Source organism: Eptesicus fuscus, chromosome 13, assembly GCF_027574615.1.
Source record: "Eptesicus fuscus isolate TK198812 chromosome 13, DD_ASM_mEF_20220401, whole genome shotgun sequence".
Taxonomy (NCBI): domain Eukaryota; kingdom Metazoa; phylum Chordata; class Mammalia; order Chiroptera; family Vespertilionidae; genus Eptesicus; species Eptesicus fuscus.
In genome coordinates this window covers 45,400,226-45,423,700 of record NC_072485.1, presented here as the reverse complement: position 1 = coordinate 45,423,700, position 23,475 = coordinate 45,400,226, and the positions used below count along the sequence as shown (strand labels likewise).

At 42.4% G+C, this 23,475-nt stretch overlaps 1 protein-coding gene and 1 pseudogene across 1 annotated transcript; both read left to right on the top strand.

Moving 5' to 3' along the window:
• Positions 1-4,045: 4,045 nt before the first annotated feature.
• On the top strand, positions 4,046-4,938 carry LOC103294709 (olfactory receptor 2D3-like; annotated as a pseudogene).
• Positions 4,939-13,640: 8,702 nt separating this feature from the next.
• On the top strand, positions 13,641-14,564 carry LOC103294665 (olfactory receptor 2D3-like). Its single transcript, XM_008151082.2, has one exon. The coding sequence runs from the start codon at positions 13,641-13,643 to the stop codon at positions 14,562-14,564; it is 924 nt and encodes a 307-aa protein (XP_008149304.1).
• Positions 14,565-23,475: the final 8,911 nt, after the last annotated feature.

The window sequence follows — 23,475 nt, the reverse complement described above, 5'->3', positions numbered from 1 at the left end:
GGTTATTGATTTATATACCACATTTGATTTGTTTTGACTTTATTTACCTTGTAACTACATGGTCTTTCCATTTTGTATTGTTTTTATATATGCAGAAGAGATTGTTTTAATTTGGCTTTGTATAGATCAAGATAATTTATAAACTGGTAGTTTCCAATTTGTCTAAACCTATTATATCTCCTGGCCTTCACTACTTTTAGCCTAAACACTGTATGTTTTCATGATATGTAGCATTTTTCTTTAATCAAAAAGTAGTGTTATGGGTTATAACCCTCACATAGGTAAAAATAATACAAATGCTTTACACCTTGGGATTCCTATATAAAGATTATTTTTATAAGTTTTTGCAACAAAAGGAAATTGTAATATTTGTACAGTGTCCAAGTGAATAAAGATTCTGCATAAGGCTAAAAACAAAACAAAACAACAACAACCAAAAATGCTTTACCTTGAATCATGTAATTTCTTACCCCAATGTTAGACTTTTCTAGTCTTTTTGTAAAAAATAGCAGTGTTATTAGATATACACTTTGAAACCTTTATTAATCACTAATGGACAATTATTACTATTTTACAGGTTTTCCTGTACCAGTGAACCAGCAAAAAGTAATAGATAAATTGTCAAAACTGAAAATAGCCTTTGCCAGTTTTTCTCAGTGGTTAGAGCATTGGCTCACAGACTGAAAGTTTGTGGGTTTAATTCTGGTCAAGGGCATATACCTTGGTTGCAGACTCTATTTCCGGCTCTGGTAAGATGCATGAGGGAGGCAACAAATAGATGTTTCTGTCTTACAAAGATGTTTCTCTCTCTCTCTGTCTCTCCTCCTTCCTCCCACTCTCTCTAAAAATAAATGGGGGGAAAAATATATATCCTCGGTAAGGGCTAACAAAAAAAAAAAAAATTAAAACAACAACCTGAGAATAGCAGGAAATTTCCCAGGTAATTAATTTGGTTAGAAACCATCTTTAGGTAAAATTTACCTTCATGTCAGCAAAAAATGTATTGGCTGTATAAGTAAAGATACAACCAGAGAAGTGAAGCCTGTTGAATATATACACTGAGTGGCCAGATTATTATGATCTCTGAACAAATAATAATCTGGCCATTCAGTGTATATCCTGTATAATAAAAGGCTAATACACAAATTGTCCCCTCGACCAGGAGTTCGACCAGCAGGCAGGCTGGCCAACCGCCCATGTCCCCTCCCCCTGGCCAGGCTGGGTGGACCCCACACATGCATGAATTCATGCACTGGGCCTCTAATATCCTATCTAATAAAGAGGGAATATGCTAATTGACCATCACTCCATCACAAAGATGTCTGCACCCACAGCTGAAGCCAAGTTCCCATAAGGAGCCTTAACGAGCAATCAGCAGGGACCGGAGGCTACGCCCTCCCCTGCCCCCCGTGGGGCTTGACAGGGGACTTCAGGCCATGCCCCCCCACCCTTGCATTAGCCTGGGGGACCTCAGGCCACGCCCCCTGCCCTGGTGCCAGGCCAGGGGACCTGAAGCCACGTCCCCCCGCCAGGCAGGGCTTGACGGGGGACCTCAAGGTGCCTTCCCTTCCTGGTGCTGGGCTAGGGGATCTCAGGCTGCTCCCCCTGTCCCAGCACCAGGCTGGGGGACCTCAGGCTGCACCCCCCACCAGGTGGGGCTTGACAGGGGACTTCAGGCCACGTCCCTCACCCCAGAACCAGGCCAGGGGACCTCAGGCTGCACCCTCCGCCCCAGCACCAGGCCAAGGGACCTGAGACTTCGCCCCCCTGCCTGGCGGGGCTTGACAGGGGACCTCATGCCATGCCCCCCACCCAGTGGGGCTTGACAGTGGAACTCAGGCCATGTCCCCAACCTGGCGGGGCTTGATGGGGGACCTCAAGGCACACCCCTCACCCCGGTCTGGGCTGGGGGACCTCAGGCCATGCCCCCTGTCCTGATGCCGGACCAGGGGACCTAAGCCTACATCCCCTGCCCAGTGGGGCTTGACAAGGGTGGGACTGGTCAGGTCTGGATCTAGCCCAATGGGGGTGGGGCCAGCCTGGTCTGGGTCTCACAAGATTTTGAGGCGCATGTGGGTGGGCAGGGACTTGACTCTGGGTGCACCCGTGGTACACCCCAGACTCTGACAGGAGGAAGGTTTTCATATACATTTTACTAATTTTCTTTCATCTCTGACACTTCTATTATAAAGAAAGGGCAAATAGCAATATTAAATTATTTCCTCTAATTAATCCCCTTTTAATGTGCATGAATTTCATGCACCAGGCCACTAGTATGTGTGTACATATATATATATATATATATATATATATATATATACACACATACACACACACACACACACACACACACATACATACACACACTGAGTGGCCAGATTATTATGCATTCAGAGATCATAATGATCTGGTCACTCAGTGTATATTAAGAGATTTATTACATGGAACTGGCTTATGCAATTGTGGGGGTTGGCAATGTAAATCTGAAATTCATAGGGCTGAATTCTGAATTTCAGGAAGGGTAGCCTAGAACTCTCAGGCATGAACTAAAGCTGCTGCCCACTTGTGGAATTTCTCCTTTCTGAAAGAACCTCAGTTCTGCTGTTAAGATGATAGAATGTTGCCAAGGATAGAATCAGCCTCCTCTGTATTATCTAGAATAATCTACAATACTTAATCAATTTATTACGGACTTTTATCATGTTGACAATATACCTTCACAGCAACACCCAGATTAGTGTTTCATTGAAAAATTAAGGCTAAAGCTTAGTCGAGTTGATACATAAAACTGACCATCACGGGATGGAATAGATCCTGAGACATGGAAGCATGGAACAGAGTGCAGAATCTCAGAGGGAAGGTGGGTGGAGGGTGGGTGGAAGGTAATCGACCAAAGAACTTGTATGCATATATGCATAACCCATGGACACAGACAATAGGGTGGTGAAGGCCTGGGCCGGGGGGGGGGGGGGGGGGCGGTAATGGGAGCGGGCTAGAGGGGGTCAATGGGGGAAAAAGGGGAACATATACAATACTTTCAACAATAAAGATTTAAAAAACCCCACAAAAACACAAAACTGACCATCACAGTCCATCCCTTGACAACTTGACACTCATACACATCTTCAACCATTTTTAGGTAAAAATTTCCCTTCATGTCTGTTCTGACATCTTTGTTTTAATGGGAAGTTCTAGGAGTAGTCCCTCAATCCTTCTCAGGGATATCAGGCATTTTCCCATGACCCTGCTACCTTCCTCAACTCTTTCTAATCTCCTTCCCTATTAGCTTGGATCCAGCCGTGCTATTCCTCACTTGTTCTGGATATACAGCAATGTAAAGACTTTGAATGGTGTTTCCTGCCTGGTTTCACAGCATTGGACCAGAGACTTGTTTCCTACTGATACTCTGTAGCATGAATGAGCTCGAACAATGTGATGCCAGATAAGACACTTTATGCAGGAAGCTATTAGGGCTGCATTTGGTCTCCGTAAAGTGGCCCTCCCTATTTCCACAGTTGGTGGTGTTGCCTAAGTTTGTCCTCATCTCAATTATCTTGACTCTGTGATCATGGGGCTTCATCATGCCTTACTCTTGAGCACTACTGTCAAGTCTTGATTCTCTGATCCAATGAAGAATTTAGGAAAGGACCAGGATTGTGGCTATAGTATGATCTAAAATGTTCTCTTAAAATTTTCTTCCTGCTTGGCATAATCTCCTGGAATCATAAAAGAAAAGTTAAGTATTGGTTCTGCTTCTTGATGAAAGTGTAAGTCCACTGGTTGAAAAGTAAACTAGAAAAATGGGGGGCGGGAGGAGGACAACCCAGGAGAACTCTATATTTTTTCAAATCCATACAAAATGTAAGATAGCTTCAGTAGGAACATAAGAATGGAAATTTTAGACATTCAAGTGTCTTAAATGTTTACAAGAAGCTTTTTTAAGCAAATTCATTTGCTATTTCCAAGGAGACCGTCACTTTCAGGATTGGGTGCTTTATCATCAATGTTTAATTGCTGCATTTATTGTAGACAGGAATAAACATCAATGGGCACAAAAGACCAAACCTATCTTACTGAATTCATCTTGCTGTGCCTTTCTTCAGATCAGCAGACCCAGATCATGTTGTGTGTGGTATTTCACATCTACCTGATGACTGTGTTTGTAAATCTTCTCATCACTGTGCTAATGCACCATGATTCTCAATTTCATGCCCCATGTACTTTTTCCTTAAAAAACATATAATTTAACTCTCTCTGTTTCTCTACAATAATTGTCCCCCAAATGCTATTCCATTTGCTGGTAATGAGAAAGAACATTTCCTTTGCTGGGTACTCAATTCAGATGACTTTTTTCCTAGTAGCTGGAGGTACAGAGAGTTCCCTCCTAGTAGTGGTGGCCTATGACCATTATGTGAATGTCTGCAAGCCCCTTCACTATTCCACCCTCATGAACCAGAGGGTTTTTTTCCAGCTGGTCATAAGGTCTTAGGCCAATGGCTCATTTTTGTCTCTAGTAGACACAGCTTTTACTTTATGTCTCACATAATGGGAATAGAATGTAATTAATCATTATTTTTGTGAACCTCCTGCAGTCTTGAAGTTGGCTTCATTAGAAACCTACTAAGTTGAAATGGCCCTCTTTGCAATGGGTGTTGTAATCCTCCTAGGTCCCCTCTCCCTTATCCTTGTCTTCTACCAGAATATTATCTCCACTGTGATTCAGATACAGTCAGGTGAGGGAAGGCTCAAGGCCTTTTCTACCTGTGGTTCTCATTTCCTTGTTTATTTCTCCTAATGCTTGACCACATCTACCTACATGCATCCAAATTCCAAGAAAATGAATGGAGGGATAGAGTGGTCTGCATGTTTTATTCAGTCATAACATCCATTATGGATCCATTTATTTACAGCCTGAGGAACAGGAAGAACCATTTTTAGAAAATAGTTGGAAGATAGAGCCTCTCAGAGACAATCCTATATAATAAAAGCCTTATATGCTAAGTGTCTTGTCGTCTGTTCAACCAATCAAAGCGTAATATGCTAATGATATGCTAAGGCCACTCAACTGCTTGCTATGATGTACACTGACCACCAGAGGGCAGACGCTCTAACCAGTAGCTGAGGTCCGCCGATTGGGACTGAGTGAGACGGGCTGGACATGCCCTGGAGCCCTCCCATGGTCCCTCCCGGCTGGCCAACCTCCTATGTCCCTCCCTGGCCCCAATAGTGCACTGGTGGGATCCCTCGGTCTGGCCTGTGCCTCTCACAATCCAGGCTGAGGGCCCCTTCACTCCCTGAGTGCACAAATTTCATGCACTGGGCCTCTAGTTATATTTATATTGATAGAGAATTGTAGAGATGAAGACATTCCAAAGTGGTTTGACATCTTTAACAACTTTCTCTCTGAACTATTTCTAAGGTGATACATCAATAGGGGTCATGAAAGTACCCTGGTACATCTAAGATGTTTTTAAGTTTGATTACTGCACTTTTCTCAAATTCCTTCTTGTAGTTGTAGCTCGCCTGTCTCAAAAAAAAAGTTTTTTTTATCACCTCTAGCCATCCACAGATCTTGTAATTCTAACTGATGTCAATATGCTAGATGCTACATTTCCTATGAGAAAATATCAAAGATACCTTGAAGCTCTGATATGGAATCTTATTTTTTATTCTGTAGAGTCACAAAATACTGCTGTTGCCAATTCAGCCACACATGGGAGAGCTGTCAGCATAGACAATAATCTTTCATATATCACACACTGCTTCATTCCGAGGACAATTGCAAGCTTGAGGAAACAAGAATTGAGAAGCAACCTGCCTACATCAGAACTTTCAGGTCAGAAACTCCTGTGACATAGCTGTTTCCCCTCAGACATGTTCTCCCCTCTTCTGCAGGCTTGCTTATGCCAGTACTCATTAAGTTCTCTTTTGGGGGAAGTGAAAGAGAATGGCTGACATATGAGAAGTAACCCCAGAAGTTGGGTGTTGTTCTGTGGGGTGAAATGGCCCCTTTGTTCTTTTCTAATTACCGATATAACCCTTTGTTACAGTAGAAGCACCACCAGTCACCTACCTGTAGCTTTTCACCAACATTCAGCATATATACTGCCCCTCCCCAACCCTCAACTAAAAGTCTAACTCCAGGTATTAAGTGAAACTAGCCCAATATTTTATTAGTGTTTAGAAATACTACTAATTCCAATTCCTGGTTGCAGGGCCTGTAAGCATGAAAAGCATAACTGGGACCATCATTGTCTTGCCCATTTCTGCCCATTCTTCATTTTTCCTAGCAGAAGTCCAATGACACAAACATATTCCATTATTTTGTGCTTCATTACATATATCCCCTGACTCGTCTCACCTCATCTGCCATGGAGCTTTTTGTAGGGATTCTGTCATATAAAGATAGTGATGTTTACCATAGCCAAACCCTCCTTCCCCAAACTGAAAAGAGTACGGGAGCAATTTATTTTTTTCCTAGGAACCATCTCAACTTGAAATTCTACTCTTACTTCATGACCTTCTCTTAAGGCATCTGCAAACAGATTGTGGGTGAAGGCATGAGCCAGAGAAAATGAGAAGGCTCTGAGGAAAGTCAGGCTTGCCATGTTGACTTCTGGCTGCTGCACCTTCAATGTCCATGGCCTGTTCTGAGGAGCTAATGCTATTAATTCTATGATGATATCCTTGCCGAACTGTATGCATCACGTATAGAATGATTCTGCATGGGAGAATAACTGTGGGCAAAACTAGATTCACTATGTACATGTGATGTGTATTGTTTTCAGATTATGTGGACTAGTATGCTACATTTATACAAGAAAAAAAAAACTGGTCATGCACTAAAGCTTCTTTAAGAAGCTATATTATAAGTAACAGCAACTTCTTTTAGACATGCTGCTGCTCATTGTCACCAGAGAGGGGCGGGCCTGTAGTGTGTGGGTTCTTCGTGCAGGAAAGATTTCACAACAGCCGTCCAGATGATTTGGAATAGATGTTTATTAAAGCTGTGGACAGTGAAAAAAGGAAGGGCTTAGGATGGAAAAAGCAACAGGAGAGAATCTAGGTGGGGCTGCTTTGGCTTTCTACAAATATTAAGTGAGCTAAGGCAGGGCTGTGGTTAGCTCACTGAGAAGTAAAAGTCACAGTGACAGGAGTGAGCCAAGGTGGGGCTGTGGTAACCTCATTGAAAAGTCAGAGAAAAGGGGCCTTGGAGGTTAGCCACAAGGTTCAGGAACAAGCTGCTGAGGCCTATTGCTCCCCTGGTTGCAAGTATTTTGGGGACACTTAGAGTGTAGGAGAAACTGTTTTTGTTTTTTTGTCTTGAGGCTTTTTTTTTTTCTCTTTTGAAGATGGAAATCTTAGAGGCGATCTCAGGGGAGGGTTTCAGCAGAACATCTATCAACTTTCCAGGTGCATTTTTTAATATGTTGATGTACCAAAATGAGCACATAAAGGAACAAAGGTCATTTTCTGGAAAGCTTTGCCTCTATGTTGGATTTGTTTGTTTCTAATTGTTTTGTTGTTGTTACTTATCTCCCTGACTTCATCCATCCTTCAGTTTGGCTGGCACTAATGACACTAATTGGGTCTCTGTTATCTATCTCCCTGACTAGGGTGATTTAAGGAGAAAAGGTGTAAACCATTTGCTCTCTGGTGTTCTTGCTTAAGGAAGATAAGGTCTTGTGATTCACTAGCTGGCTGTAAATTGCTTGAATTGTTTGGCCCTATTTGTCTAACCATCTGTTTTCCCTTTTCCCACTAGTCAAAAAATTTCCCAACATCTAACTATCCTGCCTCATCATGACCATTCAAACAGAAGCTCACCTTTCCACTTCCTCTTTCCTTGCATTTAAGTAACAGGGAAGTCATATCATATAATTGGAATGACCTTTGATTTATATAAAAACAATATAACTAACCTCAATCAGAAAACAGTGGAGTCAACAGAGTAAGAAAACACAGATACTGACAGATATTTGTAAATGACTGGATGTCAAACTATATTAATTACTGTGCAGTAGAGGCTAGATGAATTACATCAATAGAGAAACTAACAAGCTACTGAAGTCACCATATTGTGGGAACTACCGTGTTTTCTAAAGCAAATAGTTTTCAGTTTTCAAAGGAAATAAATTTTCTTTTTTTATGCCACATGTTGTATTACTGTTACTTTGTATTAGATCTACTCATAGGACATTGATTTCAATAGCACAATTTGAGTTCATTTATTAACTAAATATTTACTGAGAACTCTTCTAGATGCTGAATATATATTGCAATGAAAGAAGTTCAAAATTCCTATCCCCATAGACTTACACTTTAGGTGATAAATAAATAAATCACATAATATATCTGATAGTAATAAGTGCTATGAGAAAATAAAAGCAAGAAAGGGTGGGTTGGCATTTTAAGCATGTGGTCAGGAAAGTCCTTTCTGCGAAGTTGACATTTCAGTTAAAGGAGAAATTGTTTGTTCTGTGACAAGAAAGTTGAAAAGAAAAAACCAACCAAGGAGAGATTTGGGGGAAGAGGGTCCAGACAGAGAGAACAGAGTCTAAATGGCTTGGATCAGAATGAGCTTTTTGAGATCAAGACAGAGAAAGGTCAGAGTGATTGGAAGCTGATGAGTGACTGGGAGAGTGGCAATGAATGAGATCACAGAAACAGGAAAAGGCCAAAGTGGGATCTTTGCATCCATTTCCTAGGGCTGCCATAATAAATTATCACAAACTCTGTGGCTCAAAACAACAGAAATTCATAGTTCTAGAGGCCAAAAGTCTAACATCAAGGTATCTGTAGTCTGTGCTCTCTGAGCCTTCCTTGCACCTTCGTATTCCTTGGCTATGGCAGCACAAGTCCAACCTCCACCTCTTTCTTCACAGTGCCTTCTTTCCTCTGTCCCTGTGTCTTCCCCTCATCTTAAAAGGACATCTGTCACTGGGTTGAGGGTCCACCCTCATCCAGGATGATCTTGTCTTGATATTTCCCTTAATTACATCTCCACAGACCTTTATTCCAAATAAGGTCACATTCTGAGGTTCCAAGTGGACATATATTTTTGGATAATACAATTCAACCTAAGGCTGTAGCCTTGGAAATACTAAAAAGGTGATTGGTTCTATTTTATGTTCAATAGAAAGCCATCCTGATATTATACTTTTAAAAGGTCACTTTGAGTCATTGTGTGGAGAATGGATAGTAGGTAGAAAAGCATGGAATCAAGAAAAGCAATCAGATGGACTGGGTAGTAGCTCAGGGGAGAGATGACCATCTAAACTAGGTGTAGAAGTGGAGAAGCAGAGAAGATGGTAAGACATGTGGGTTGATAGCATGTACAAGATGAAAAAAAAGAGAGAAAGAAATATTCCTGCTAAGTCTTTGACCTGAGCAATTCTGTGGATAATGGGAAAGACTCAAAAAGGGGGTAGTTTGGTGGGAAAATCAAGAATTCTCTTTTGGACTTGTTCATGTGGCCCTTAGTTCACACAACACTTAGTATTTGACTCACTACAATAAAGCCCACATTTAAACTGCCTGTGTATCTTGAACAGCATCATAGATTTCTTGCTTTGTTTGTTTGATTTTCCCCATTAGCAATTAAAGCATTTTGAGTACAATTGCAGACAAGAGTTTTGAAATCCCCTGGCTTCATCCAGACAATGCAGAATATACTGATGTCAGCTGCCTTTTGTGTTAGCATCATTATTGAAACACTATTTAACAAAATTTTTGACAGAGTACTTGGAGACTCCAGAGGTCCTTAGAATGATTTGAGAAATAGTAGTGTAATATCTGGCATCAGATAACATTCAGGTATTTTAGTTTGTGATAGAAATAAAAAAGGCCCCAGGGTATCTCTCATTGTAGAAAGATTTAGAAAAAGTTAATAGCACTGATTGCTCCAGGGAATGCCCTGTTAACAATGGCTCTTAGGACCTCAGGTTTAAAGACTTCTTTCTAGGAAAATCCTCCAGCCTGGTTCCTTGGTGAGTTGGGGATTTTAATAAAATGGTGCTCCTTGGCTTGGGATAAAATAAGACTCAGCCCAGATGATGTCCCAACCATCAGTTTATTTGGTAAACTGCAGTAGAGTTTGCCTATTAGGATATGAATAAGCAAACTGCAGAAACCACACCTTCCTTCATCCATTAACTTACCTCTTCATCACTGACCCCATTGTCCTGTGTTTGTCTCCTGCCAGCCCACCAGGTGAGTGGGTAGGATGATTAGGGGGGGATTAATCTTTTGAGAGAGTCGGAAATCTTGATTCTGTTCATTTGGAGTAGGCTTTGCCTTTCATTTTCCATTTGGCTTCTACAGAGAATATGTGTGTGTTTTTTTTGTTTTTGTTTTTGTTGCTTCTGAGGTAATAGCCTCATGAATCCTGTTCTGCGGTTCCTCTGGGGAGGAGTAAGCTATTGATCAGGGATAGTAGAGTACCTGCAAGGACTCTGGACAACTACTGCCTTTTCTTTTGCATTAAAAACTAATCTGCCAGATTCTCTTCTGCCTCTTGCTGTCTCAATGCTCTCCATTCAGGGATTTCTTCCTCATTCCTTTTAGTCACTTGGGTTTGGACACAGAAAATAGGCTGGAATGGATAAAACCTGAACTTTCTGCCCCAGGGTTCACAGAAAGGATCTTCTTGTGGTCAGACATCCCTGGATGGCCACACAAGGCTGTGTGAGCATGCTAACCTGTGTGTGCAGGCATACCCAGATCCTGGTATCTGCCCCTTTTCACACTGAACTCACCCTTCTTCATTTGGATGCCACTGATAGTCAGATCATTCACTCTCTTTAACCTGGTGATTGATACTGGGATTTGTTTGTTAGTTAGTTTGTAAGAGAGGTAGAAAAAGTACATCACAGAGGTAGAAATCACAGAGGTAGAAAAAGTAATCAGTACATCACAGAGGTAGAAAAAGTAATTTCAGTACATAACAGAGGTAGAAAAAGTAATTTCCAGAAGAAATGGGCTTAGGAAACACCCTATAGAAGTAAAGAAAGGGCCCTTGGAGCTTGGGAGTGAGGAAGCTAATGGTAAGGTGTCTGGGGCAGGGAGGTGGAAGGGGAAGGAGAAGGGAGGGGAAAGGTATGAGCATGCTCCCAGGAGTGAGAGCACCTACAAATAAAGTCTCAATCCTGGGATTTTCTAAACCAAGATCCTTCCAACCTCAGATCAGAATTCATATCTCAATAGCCAGCACAGTACCCTTTTCTCACTTACATTTCTCTTGAGAGAGTGAATGTGTTGGCATGAGTCTATTTATTCAATTCACTTGGAAACCCCTTCTATGTATCAGGTGATATTGCTATACCAGATACTAGAGATAAGTGATATACAATTTACTGCCTGAAGAAGCAATTCAGTCCAGGGAGACAAATATTTAATCCCTTATTTAATTACCTATCACATTTGGTCTTCACATGGAATTTTCCTAGCAACACAGTGCTAGTAACCAAGAAAGAACAAAGAGCAAAAGAAGGCAAAGGATAAAAATAGTGAGAATAAGCATTTTCCTAAGCCAAACACAGCAGCCATGTGTTACCATGCTTTGTCCTTAACAACTATTTTCCTAATCTTGCAGTTACTTCTAGATCATGATCTCATTATCATATGAAATATTATATAATATTATGAGCTAGCCTTTACTGTTCTAAATTCTTTAAGTGCATTAACATTTTAGTTAATCTCTAGATAAACACTATAGGACATGTATTACTTATGTCACCATTTTACAGATGAGGAAAGCTAGCCACAGAAAAGCTAAGTAATTTGCTGTTGGTTGCCCATTAATTAGAAACCAGGATTCAAGACCTTCAGTTTAGCTGCAGAGTTCCAATCAGTGAGCTATGTATGCTCTCTCCTTACAAATGAGGCAGTCCATGCTCAGTGGACTCTCACTACAGGAGAAATATCTCTGGAAATACACAGACACTCCAAATACACATGTACACATAAACACACACCCATTCACACTCCATTTAAAAGATTACAGTAACAAATCACACATAGAGTCTGATGGTTAGCTTTTCACTTACTAACCTGTTATCAAACTTGCTAAGTCATCAAACTTGGGTGAACAGCATTTTAAGTTTCACCTAAAAGGCAAATAAATCTCACCTGTTGTTTTAATGTGCATGTTTTTGTTTCGTGTTTATTATTCAGTTTTACTTTTTTTTTCTTTTACTTATTTTTGTATGAATTGGATACTTAAATCCTTTGCCCACTTTTTGGAATGTGTTATATGTCTTTCATTATTTATTTTAAGAGGTCTTTACATGGTACGAATAACTTTTTTTTTCCTGTTAGATATTTTCTTAGATTTATTTATTTTTTAAAATTTTGTTTATGGTTGTATCCACTAAATAGAAGTCTTATTTTTTATTTGTCAATTACTTCATCTTACACCAGATCACATTTCTTATCGGTTATCATAGGCTTGAAATTGGCTCTTTTTAATTTTTAAAAAGATATACAACCAGATTGTCTTCAAATAATCTTTATCACCTTTCTTAATATTTGGTTTTTTTTCTATTCTCATGGGACAAGACCCCTCAAAAAAGTTTTAAAATATCTGTTAAAATATGCCTGACTGTTATTTTTATGCCTACAGAGCTCTGTCATAGCAGATTAGCTTGAAAGCCCTTAAAATTGAGAACGTCTGTGGGCTTGTCTTCAAGGAGTGAGTGTATAGAGAATTAGGTGAAAGTTTAACCTCCTCTACAACCAGTTTTTGAATAAGAAAGAAAAAGAATTGCAGGATACAGAACAAGTGAGGAAGGCTTAGAGGAAACAGTTTGAAAATTTCTCCAAGTCTTTGTTTCATCATCTGTATACTGTGAGTAATAATAACTACCTCATATGAACTTAAAGAGGATGTAAAATAAAAAGTAAAGAATGTAAAATAAATATTAATAATTATTGGCACAAGAAAAGTGTCCAATACATGATATTTAGTACTATTATTGCCAAGGGCCTTATACAAGTGTGAAGAACAGGGCATATTTAAAAGGAGGGCATATTTAAAAGATGCTACTAAATGCAATGACCAATGAAGCAGTTGTTTTTATTGATGTTTCTCAGCACCCTCTTCACATTGAAAACAAATGACAGAATAATTTGGTTAAGGACCAATATTATAGACTACTATAACTTCCTTTAAATTCTCATTCCTTTAGAATTATTTTGTAAATATGATGAAAAAAATCAGCCTTCATAAATGCTATCAGACAGTTTAATGCACAAAAATCTCACTGGCTTAAAGCAACATCAATTTGTGTGATTCTCAAATCTACATGAAAGGAAGGAGGCACTGTGAATGCAATATAGTCTTCTCAGGACTATGTGTAGTCCAGCCAAGGTTTGGTCCTATAGCATATGCAGGATAATTTAGCCCCTCTGGTGCTAATAAAAAATTCAGGAAGAGAGAAAATAAAAATTATATTTCAATTGTCAGAACTACTGAGAAAAAAGAGAACTCTGTTTTCTAACATATGGTAGCTGTTAAAATTGAAGACCAATAGCCTAGTTTTACATACTGTTTATAAAATATCTAAGTTAAACAGATTTTTAAAAAATAACTGAAATGTTTCTTTTCTCGGTGCTTCCTATAAACAGTAATATAAATATTCATGGGAGAAGAAAACCAAACCTATGTGACTGAATTTATCTTCCTGGGCCTTTCACAGGATCCACAGACACAAGTCCTACTCTTCTTCCTTTTTCTGATCATCTACCTGCTGACTGTGCTGGGAAACCTGCTCATCATTGTGCTCACTCACCTGGACTCCAGACTCCACACACCCATGTACTTTTTCCTTAGAAACTTGTCTTTTGCTGATCTCTGTTTTTCCACTACTACAGTCCCCCAGGTGCTAATCCACTTCCTGGTAAAGAGGAAAACCATTTCCTTTGTTGGGTGCTCAACACAAATAGCTGTTTTACTTCTGGTTGGGTGTACAGAGTGTGCTCTGCTGGCAGTGATGTCCTATGACCGGTATGTGGCTGTCTGCAAGCCCCTGCACTACTCCACCATCATGACACATTGGGTATGTGTCCAGCTGGCTACAGGGTCCTGGGCCAGTGGAGCGTTTGTGTCTCTGGTGGACACCACATTCACATTGCGTCTTCCCTACCGAGGGAACAATATCATTAACCATTTTTTTTGTGAGCCTCCTGCACTCCTGAAGCTAGCTTCAGCAGATACCTACAGCACAGAAATGGCCATCTTTGCAATGGGTGTGGTCATTCTCTTAGCTCCTGTCTCCCTGATCCTTGTCTCCTACTGGAATATTATCTCCACTGTGGTCCAGATGCAGTCTGGGGAGGGAAGGCTCAAGGCTTTCTCTACCTGTGGCTCCCATCTCATTGTTGTTGTCCTATTCTATGGCTCAGCAATATTTGCCTATATGAGGCCAAACTCCAAGATAATGAATGACAGGGATAAAATGATCTCTGTCTTTTATTCTGCAGTGACACCCATGCTGAACCCCATCATTTACAGTCTGAGGAACAAGGATGTCAAAGGGGCTCTAAGGAGAGTGACTGCAAAATAGTCTTTTTGAAGGTGGGGATCTCTGGTTCTGATAACAATTTTAGAAATATGGAGAAAAATGATTTTGTTGTGAACTTGTCCCATTTCATTCCATCCCTCCCCTTTTTTCTTTCTTCTCCTATCTCTTCTTAGATAAATTCAACAAATTAGCTATTCAAAACAAGATGTCTTGATAGACATAGGAAAGAAATATAAAAAGGGAAAAAAAGGAGGGAAAGGAAGGAAGGAAAGGAGGTAAAAACAAAGGAAGGAAGGATGGAAGGAAATAAAATGCAGATAAGCAAACAGTCACTACTCTCCAAGCCCATATAAGCTAATAAGCAAATTAAAACAAGTAGACATACAACTATATATAAAAACAAAGAACCAAATAAACAAATAAAAGTATCACAAATATGATAATGCATTTCTGGAAAATGGAGTCATTTCCTTCATTCTTGCATGAACTCATTAAACATATTTTGAATGCTTATTATATATCCCAGGTATATTTCTAGAAACTTGAAACATGAATTAAAAAGTCTTCATGGTATTATGTTTCTAACATGCTATTATATTTCAGAAAAATTTTTCTTTCAATTTTTTTTATTAAGGTATTATATGTGTATATATCTTACCATTGCCCCCCCCACCCCACTCCCATACATGCCCTCACCCCCCAGAGTTTTGCGTCAATTGGTTATGTTTATATGCATGCATACAAATCCTTTGATTGATCTCTTATCTTCCCCACCTCTCCCTAACCTTCCTGCTGTAATTTGACAGACTGTTTGATGCTTTACTGCCTCTGTATCTATCTTTTTGTTCAAGTTTATAATGTTCTTTATTATCCATAAATGAGTGAGATCATGTGGTATTTTTCTTTCATTGACTGGCTTATTTCACTCAACATAATGTTCTCCAATTCCATCCAGGTTGCTGCAAATGGTAAGAATTCCTTCTTTTTTATGGCAGCATAATATTCCATTGTGTAGATGTACCATAGTTTTCTGATCCAGTCATCTGTTGATGGGCACTTAGGCTGTTTCCAGATTTTAGCTATTGTAAATTGTGCTGCCATGAACATAGGGGTACATATATCCTTTCTTATTGGTGTTCCCAGTTTCTTAGGATATATTCCTAGGAGTGGGATTACTGGGTCAAATGGGAGTTCCATTTTCAGTTTTTTGAGGAAACTCCATACTGTTCTCCACAGTGGCTGCACCAGTCTGCATTCCCACCAGCAGTGCACGAGGGTTCCTTTTTCTCCGCATCCTCGCCAACACTTGTCATTTGTTGATTTGTTGATGATAGCCATTCTGACAGGTGTGAGATGGTACCACATTGTTATTTTGATTTGCATCTCTCGGATAATTAGTGACGTTGAGCATGTTTTCATGTGTCTCTTGGCCTTCCTTCTGTCTTCTTTGAAAAAGATTCTATTTAGGTCCGTTGCCCATTTTTTTTATTGGATCATTTATCTTCCTTTTATTAAGTTTTATAAGCTGCCTGTAGATGTTGGAGATTAAACCTTTATCAGTGATGCCATTTGCAAATATGTTTTCCCATGCAGTGGGCTTTCTTGTTATTTTGTTGATAGTTTCTTTTGCTGTAAAAAAGCTTATTATTTTGATGTAGTCCCATTTGTTTATTTTCTCTTTAGCTTCCATTGCCCTAGGGGCAGTATCGGTGAAGAAGTTCTTTTGGCATATGTCTGAGATTTTGCTGCCTGTGGATTCCTCTAGTATTTTTATGGTTTTCCGTCTTATGTTTAAGTCCTGTATCCATTTTGAGTTTATTTTTGTGTATGGCGTAAGTTGGTGATCTAGCTTCATTTATAAGGCCACTCTACCAAGACTGGGAGACATAGCAGCTCTACCTAATATATAGAAACAGATACAAGGAGGCTGCCAAACTGCGGAGCCAAAAAAGAAAACATGTCCCAAATGAAAGAACAGATCAAAACTCTAGAAAAAATAAATAAACAAAAAGGATGCTTAATGAACTTAGGGGAAGAGTAGATGAACTTAGTAAGTACTTCAACAAAGGGCTAGAAAACATAGAAACAGAACTAGAAAATAAGAAAAGAACCAGTAAGAAATAAAGAAATGAAATGAAGAATACATTACAGGGAATCAACAATAGAGTAGATTAACAGAGGATCAAATCAGCAATTTGGAAAATAAAGTAGCAGAAAACACTCAATTAGAACACCAAAAGAAAAAGAATTGAAGAAAATGAGGATAATGTATAAAGCCTCTATTACAGCATGAAATTTACCAAGATTCACATCATGGGGATAGCAGAGGGAGAAGAGAGAGAACAAGGAATTGAAAACCAATTTGAAAAAAATAATGACAAAAACTTCCCTAACCTGGTCAAGGAAATAGATATACAAGTCCAGGAAGTGCAGAGATACAAACAAGATGAACCTAAAGAGGATTAAACCAGACACATCATAATTATAATGCCAAAGGTTAAAGACAAAGAGAGAATTTTAAAAGCAGCAAGAGAAAAGCAGTTAGTTACCCACAAGGGAGCTCCCATAAGACTGTCAGCTAATTTCTCAACAGAAACTTTGCAGGCCAGAAGGACTGGCAAGAAATAAATGATGAAAACAAGGACCTACAACCAAGATTACTCTAGCCAGCAAAGTTATCATTTAGAATAGAAGGACATATAAAGAGCTTCCCAGATAAGAAAAAGCTAAAGGAGTTTATCATCATCAAACCAGTATTACAAAAAAATATTAAACAAGATTTTATGATAAAATAAAATGGGATAAATACATATCTATTAACAATTGCTTTAAATGCAAGTGGATTAAATTTTCTGATCAAAAGACATACAGTGGCTGAATGGACCTTTACATATGCTGTCTCCAAGAGACTTGGAGACAGCATATGTAAAGGTTTAAAGAGACACAGACTGAAAGTAAAGGAATGGAAATAAAACATTTCATGAAAATGGAAACAAGCAAAAAACACTGGGGTAGCAATACTTATACCAGACAAAATAGACTTTAAAACAAAGGTTATAACAAGAGACAAAAAAGGACCCAGCAATTTTACCTCTGAGTATTTATCCAAAGAAAGCCAAAACACTAAAATGAAAACACATATGCATCCATATGCTCATTGCAATATTATTTACAATAGCCAGGATATGGAAGCAACCTAAGTGTCAATAGGTGAATGGATAAAGAAGAAGTGGTACATATATACAATGGAATATAACTCAGCCATATAAAAGAATGAAATCTTGCTATCTGCAACAATATGGATAAACTTAGAAGGTTTTATGCTGAGTGAAATAAGTCAGGCAGGGAAAGACAAATGCCATATGTGGAATATAAAAAAACAGAATAAACAAACAAGCAGAACAGAAACAGACTCATAGATACAGAGACATTTTGGTAGTTGCCAGAGAGGAGGGGAATTAGGAGGATGGGTGAAAAAGGTGAAGGGATTAAGAAGTCCAAATCGGTAGTTACATAATAGTTATAGGGACGTAAAGTACAGCGTAGGAAATATAGTCAATAATATTGTAATTACTTGTATGGTGTCAGGTAGGCAGTAGGATTATTGGGGTAATCATTTCATAAGGCATGTAAATGTCTAATCAATTGGTTGTACACCTGAAACTAATATAATGTATATTAACTGTAACATAATGTGTGTTAACTGTAATCCTACCTAATAAAATGGTAATATGTAAATTACCATCACTCCGCTACGCCCACGATTGGGCCAGCGGGAGGTGCAGGGGGCGGGACTCGGGGTGGCCGGGGTAGCCGATTGGGCCAGCAGGACGCTGAGCTCACGTCGCCAGTGGCGGCGGGAGCTCAGCGTCTGTGCCATGGCTGTGCTGCGGCACAGAAGGGGCCTCTGGGGCAGCGAGCTCATGTCCCGCCACGGACCATCAAAAGCGGGGGAGCTGGGTGCCTGTCTGCTCTAGCACCAGCGGACAGGCACCCAGCTCCCCCGCGATCGAAAGCGAAAGCGTGTGGGGGACCCTACATGTGCATGATTCAATCATGCACTGGGCCTCTAGTTGAAAAATAAAAAATTATTATTATTATTATTTTTTATATATTTTATTGATTTTTCACAGAGAGGAAGGGAGAGGCATAGAGAGTTAGAAACATCGATGAGAGAGAAACATCGATCAGCTGCCTCCTGCACAACCCCTACTGGGGATGTGCCCACAACCAAGGTACATGCCCTTGACTGGAATCGAACCTGGGACCCCTCAGTCCGCAGGCCGACACTCTATCCACTGAGCCACACCGGTCAGGGCAAAAAATAAAAAATTATTAAAAATTTTAAAAAATAAAGCTGAAAAGTTAGAGTCTAAATTGAGAAATGCTTTGAATTGAATTCTAAAGAATTGGCCCAACATGTAATCCTGAAAATGCTGAAGATTGATGAATTTATAGGACAATGATGGAAAATGAGGGAATATTTTCAGAAAAGGAGGGATGGGACACTGTTTTGTGCTGTAGTAAAGCATTTATGATAAAGACCATAGTTTTGCACATCATGACTTGGAATAATTCTTGGATTGCTTTGTTGAAAATATTTCTCAAGACAAGATGGGGTAGGGCAGTTGATCTCAGGAGCCTATATTTGTAACAAGACCCACATGTTTCTTAAGCACATTAAAAATGTTACACTGCTTTTTAGGCAATGGAATGGCTTTTATGTAAACTAATTATGTAATTACTTGCTTAATGTCTGACTCCTCCACTAGACTATAATTCCAAGACTGACTGCTTTGTTGACATCTGTATTACCACTTGTAGGAAAGTGCCAGCCACTGTAATAGCTCAAGAAATATAATTTTGAATAAATGAAAAAACCTAGAGTTTAGAAGAGAGATATTGACTGGAGACATATATTTAGAAGTTTACTTCAAATGGAGTTTGACAAGCCTAAGGATGCGTGCCAAAATTTTTATCCAGGAAACTAAGTGCATGCATTGCAATCTTGAAATAATTCTACTAAAATGCAAGTGCCTCGTCCTCTTGCAGAGCATAAGGGTGGCAAAGATGGAGGCAATAAATATGTTTTGTAAAAATATTCTAGGGTAATTCTGAAGTGCAATCCTAGATGAGATGTGATGTTGGAGAAAGATAGTGGGAAAGAATCTATGCCAGAACCTTGGAGTTACGAGTATTTCAAGGTGGATGAAAAGTAGCCAATCAAGGTTGGAGCTGTAAGAATTAGAGAAGCAGAGGAGAATTGAATAAAGATGTGTCAGAGTGGTGAAAGGCGGAGCCTTCCAGGAAAGATTTCTCAAATGTCTCAGAGTTTTATGTATTGATAAAGGACTATTGAACTTGTCAATTCAGTCTTTTTTTGTTTTTTAACCTTTGAGAGATTATTACAGCAGAATAATGGAATGACAGTTACAGCCTTTTAGAAAGCATACAGAATGCATTCCTAAGGAAGTGACTTCTAAGTTGAAAACCAAAGGGTGATAGAGCTAACCAGGTAAAGGTGTGCTGGGGGTAAGACGCAGGAAAGCAGGCTAAGCAGGGAGGACTACCTAGAGGGGTTTTTGTTTTGTTTTGTTTTTTACTAAGAGAGGCTTTCCTCACCCCGACCATAATGTTTGTTCTCCTATGTTATTTTCTATTTCTAGTTTTAGTTTTCCTTTATATAAGGTAATGCTAAGTACTATAATATAGGGATCAGCAAACTTTTTCTTTAAAGGGCCAGGTAATAAATACTTTTGGCTTTGTGGCCATACTGTCTCCATCACAACTACTCAACTCTATCACTGTAGTGGGGAAATAGGCAATACCAAAATAAATGTGTTCCAACAAAACTTCATTTGAAAAAAAAATGCATAGCCCCAGGGACATGTTTGCTGACACCTGCTCTCACAGATAAATCTCAAATCTGGTGGCTTAACAGGTAGAAGTTTGTCTCATTTACATAAATTCTAGTTGGATCCACAAACATCACACCTGCTCACATGCCATTTATTAAAACTCAATCAGAGGAACCAAGATGGCGCCATAGGTTAAACACCTAACCTGCAGCCGGGCACAACAATTTCAAAAATACAACTAGAGGTCAGAACGGACATCGTCCAGAACCACAGGAAAGTTGGTGGACTGAAATGCCCACAGCTGGGGGGAAGGAGAAGGCCACGGGGACAGTCGGGGAAGCCGTAAAAGCCTGAGGTATGGAGAAACGGGCGGAGACACGAGCACACGCGCCTGCGGGGAGGATGGAACCGGAGAGGAAGGGGCGGCTGATGACCTGGCCGGCGTTCACTGGCAGGAAGGAGATAAAGGCTCCGGAGTGCACTGAGCGCCGGCTCCGATTGCACTGAACCCCATTCCGGGCGAAACCCTGGGAAACTCACTCACTTTCGCAACTCCGCCGCCCCCGCAGGCCGCCCGGCCCGGGACGCTGGGGACGCCGCCGCAGCGGCGGCGCCCGGAGCCCGGCGGCCTCCCAGCACCCGTCCCCGCCGCGCAGCCCCCGCGCGCCTGGTGCCGTGGGCCGCGCGCCCCGCACACCGGACGGAGGCCCGGGCGCCCTCTCCGTGCACCTCCCGGCGGCACTAGACTTCAGTAGAGTTGACTGAATTCAAGGGATTAAGAAGTACAAATTGGGGGGACGCCGCGGCGGCGACGCCCGGAACGCGGCGATGGCGGTGCCTGGAGCTCGGCGGCCGCCCAGCACCCGTCCCCACCGCGCGGCCCTCGCGCGCCTGGTTCCGCGGGACGCGCGCACCGCGCACCAGACGGAGGCCCGGGCGCCCTTTCCGTGCACCTCCCGGCGGCGCTAGACTTCAGTAGAGTTGACTGAAATGAAGGGATTAAGAAGTACAAATTGGGAAGTTTGAAAAAGATGGCGGCGGAGGTTAAAGGCTGTTCTGTTGCCTCGCACCCAGCGAAATCGGAGGGGATGAGGTGTGGAGGCGCGTGGGTCTGGCTGGTGGCGGGGGAAAGGGGCTTTTGTTCCAAACCTAGGGGAGATTAGCTCTCCATCACCCTGAAATCCATCTTCTGGCGAACCGCGGGAGACCCAGATGCCTGCGGGGAGAGGCGGGACTCTTGCGGAGGTGCGCCCAGCAATCAGTGTTTGCTGCGCTGGAGGGCGGAACGAGGGGACTTAGATACGTGGAAGGCAGAAGGACCAGACTCACAGCCATCGCGGCTCGCCGCACCATGGCCTGTTGGCGCCCTGAGACCCCGCCCCGCACATTTGGAAGACCTGCCCCGCAAGTCTTGCAGGCACACCTGCGCCCCAAGCAACGGCTTATGCATGTGGGTGGCCTGCCCTCTGGCAGCGGACCAGATGAACTGCTGTTCTAGTCGGACTGCTCCAGGGCCACTCAGACAGGAGGAAGAAACTACAGTTTTTGCTGTAATCCTTGCTGAATGCCTAAGGCAGTAGCTGATCTACACCCCATTGGAGACCCAGAAACGAGGGCATCTAGTGGTCTGTGGGAGATGACACCAGATTTCAACCACGTGCATAAGGGACACATTCAACAGGAATATTCAGTGAGCGCCAAAGCTTTGCTGCACCAAGACCCGGCCCATAAACGTGTCTCCTGCACAGCAACTCTTCCTTTATAGACAAAGAGAGCCCCCCCCAGTGACACCAACAACAATCAAGACTTAACTATACAAAGGAGGACCAAGATGGAGGCATAGGGCGGAAGCCTGATTGTTGCCTACCACAACAACTTTGAGACTACGACAAGAGAGCAGAGCAGACACCATCCAAGACCACCATAGGGCTGGCTGAGTAGATGCTCTACAACTAGAATAAAAGAGGGGTATGTGGGATGATGCTGATGCCGGTGACCCAAAGACCACACTTTAAGAACTATGGCTCAGGCGACACAAAAGAACTATGGCTCAGGCGATACAACAGCGGCCTGGAACGTGCTCGGCGCAGTTCCCCCGGCGGTCTCCGGCTGAGGGGACGGCTCCACTGGCAGCCAAGCACGGACAGACGAGCCCCTATGAGACATGGGGTGGGAGACTCCGCGCTGGCTGACCTCCGAGTCCGTCAAGAATCTCAACGCCCCGGAAGTGGCCAGGTGCGCATGCTCGGCGACCGGCCACCGATGCAGACCCAAGGGCCGACGCAGCGACGCCAGACCGGCCCACCACCCTGCACCGGGCGCACCGGAGCTTCGCCGAGCCGCCGCCCGACGAGTTCTGCAGCAGCCATACTGGAGCTCTGGAAGGATGGCCAGGGGAATTGCTGAGGGGGGATTGACCGGCAGGAATTGGGATCAGGAAGACGGGGCTCCGCTGAGACCCGGGTGCGGGCGGGGTTGCGCGCCTCTGGGCTCGGGTGTGGTCACACGCCTCTGGGTATAAGTGAGGCCTCACGTCCCTGGGTCTAGGTGAGGCCACATGCCCCTGGGTCCAGGTGAGGCCGGACTCCGGGTCCGGGTGAGGCCATGTGCCCCTGGACCCGGATGACGCTGGATCCCGTGCCCGGGTGAGGCCAAGCGCCCCTGGGTCTGGGAGAGCCCACACATCCCTGGGTCCAGGCGAGACCATGTGTCCCTGGATCCGGGTGAGACCTCGTGCACCTAGGCCTGGGTGAGGTCACGTGCCCTTGGGTCTGAGAGGCCAAGCGTCCCTGGGTCCAGGTGAGACCATGTGTCCCTGGATCCGGGTGAGGCCGCATGCACCTAGGCCCGGGTGAGCCCAAATGGCCCTGGGTCTGGGAGAGGCCAAGCGTCCCTGGGTCCGGGTGCGACCATGTGCCCCTGGAGCCGGGTGAGGCCTCGTGCACCTAGGCCCGGGTGAGGCCACGTGCCCCTGGGTCTGGGAGAGGCCAAGCGTCCCTGGGTCCGGGTGAGACCATGTGTCCCTAGATCCGGGTGAGGCCTCGTGCACCTAGGCCCGGGTGAGCCCAAGTGGCCCTGGGTCTGGAAGAGGCCAA

What these genes read in the sequence shown, in the direction of transcription:
- LOC103294665 (XM_008151082.2), top strand. Translation starts at nt 13,641, where the DNA reads ATGGGAGAAGAAAACCAAACCTATGTGACTGAATTTATCTTCCTGGGC.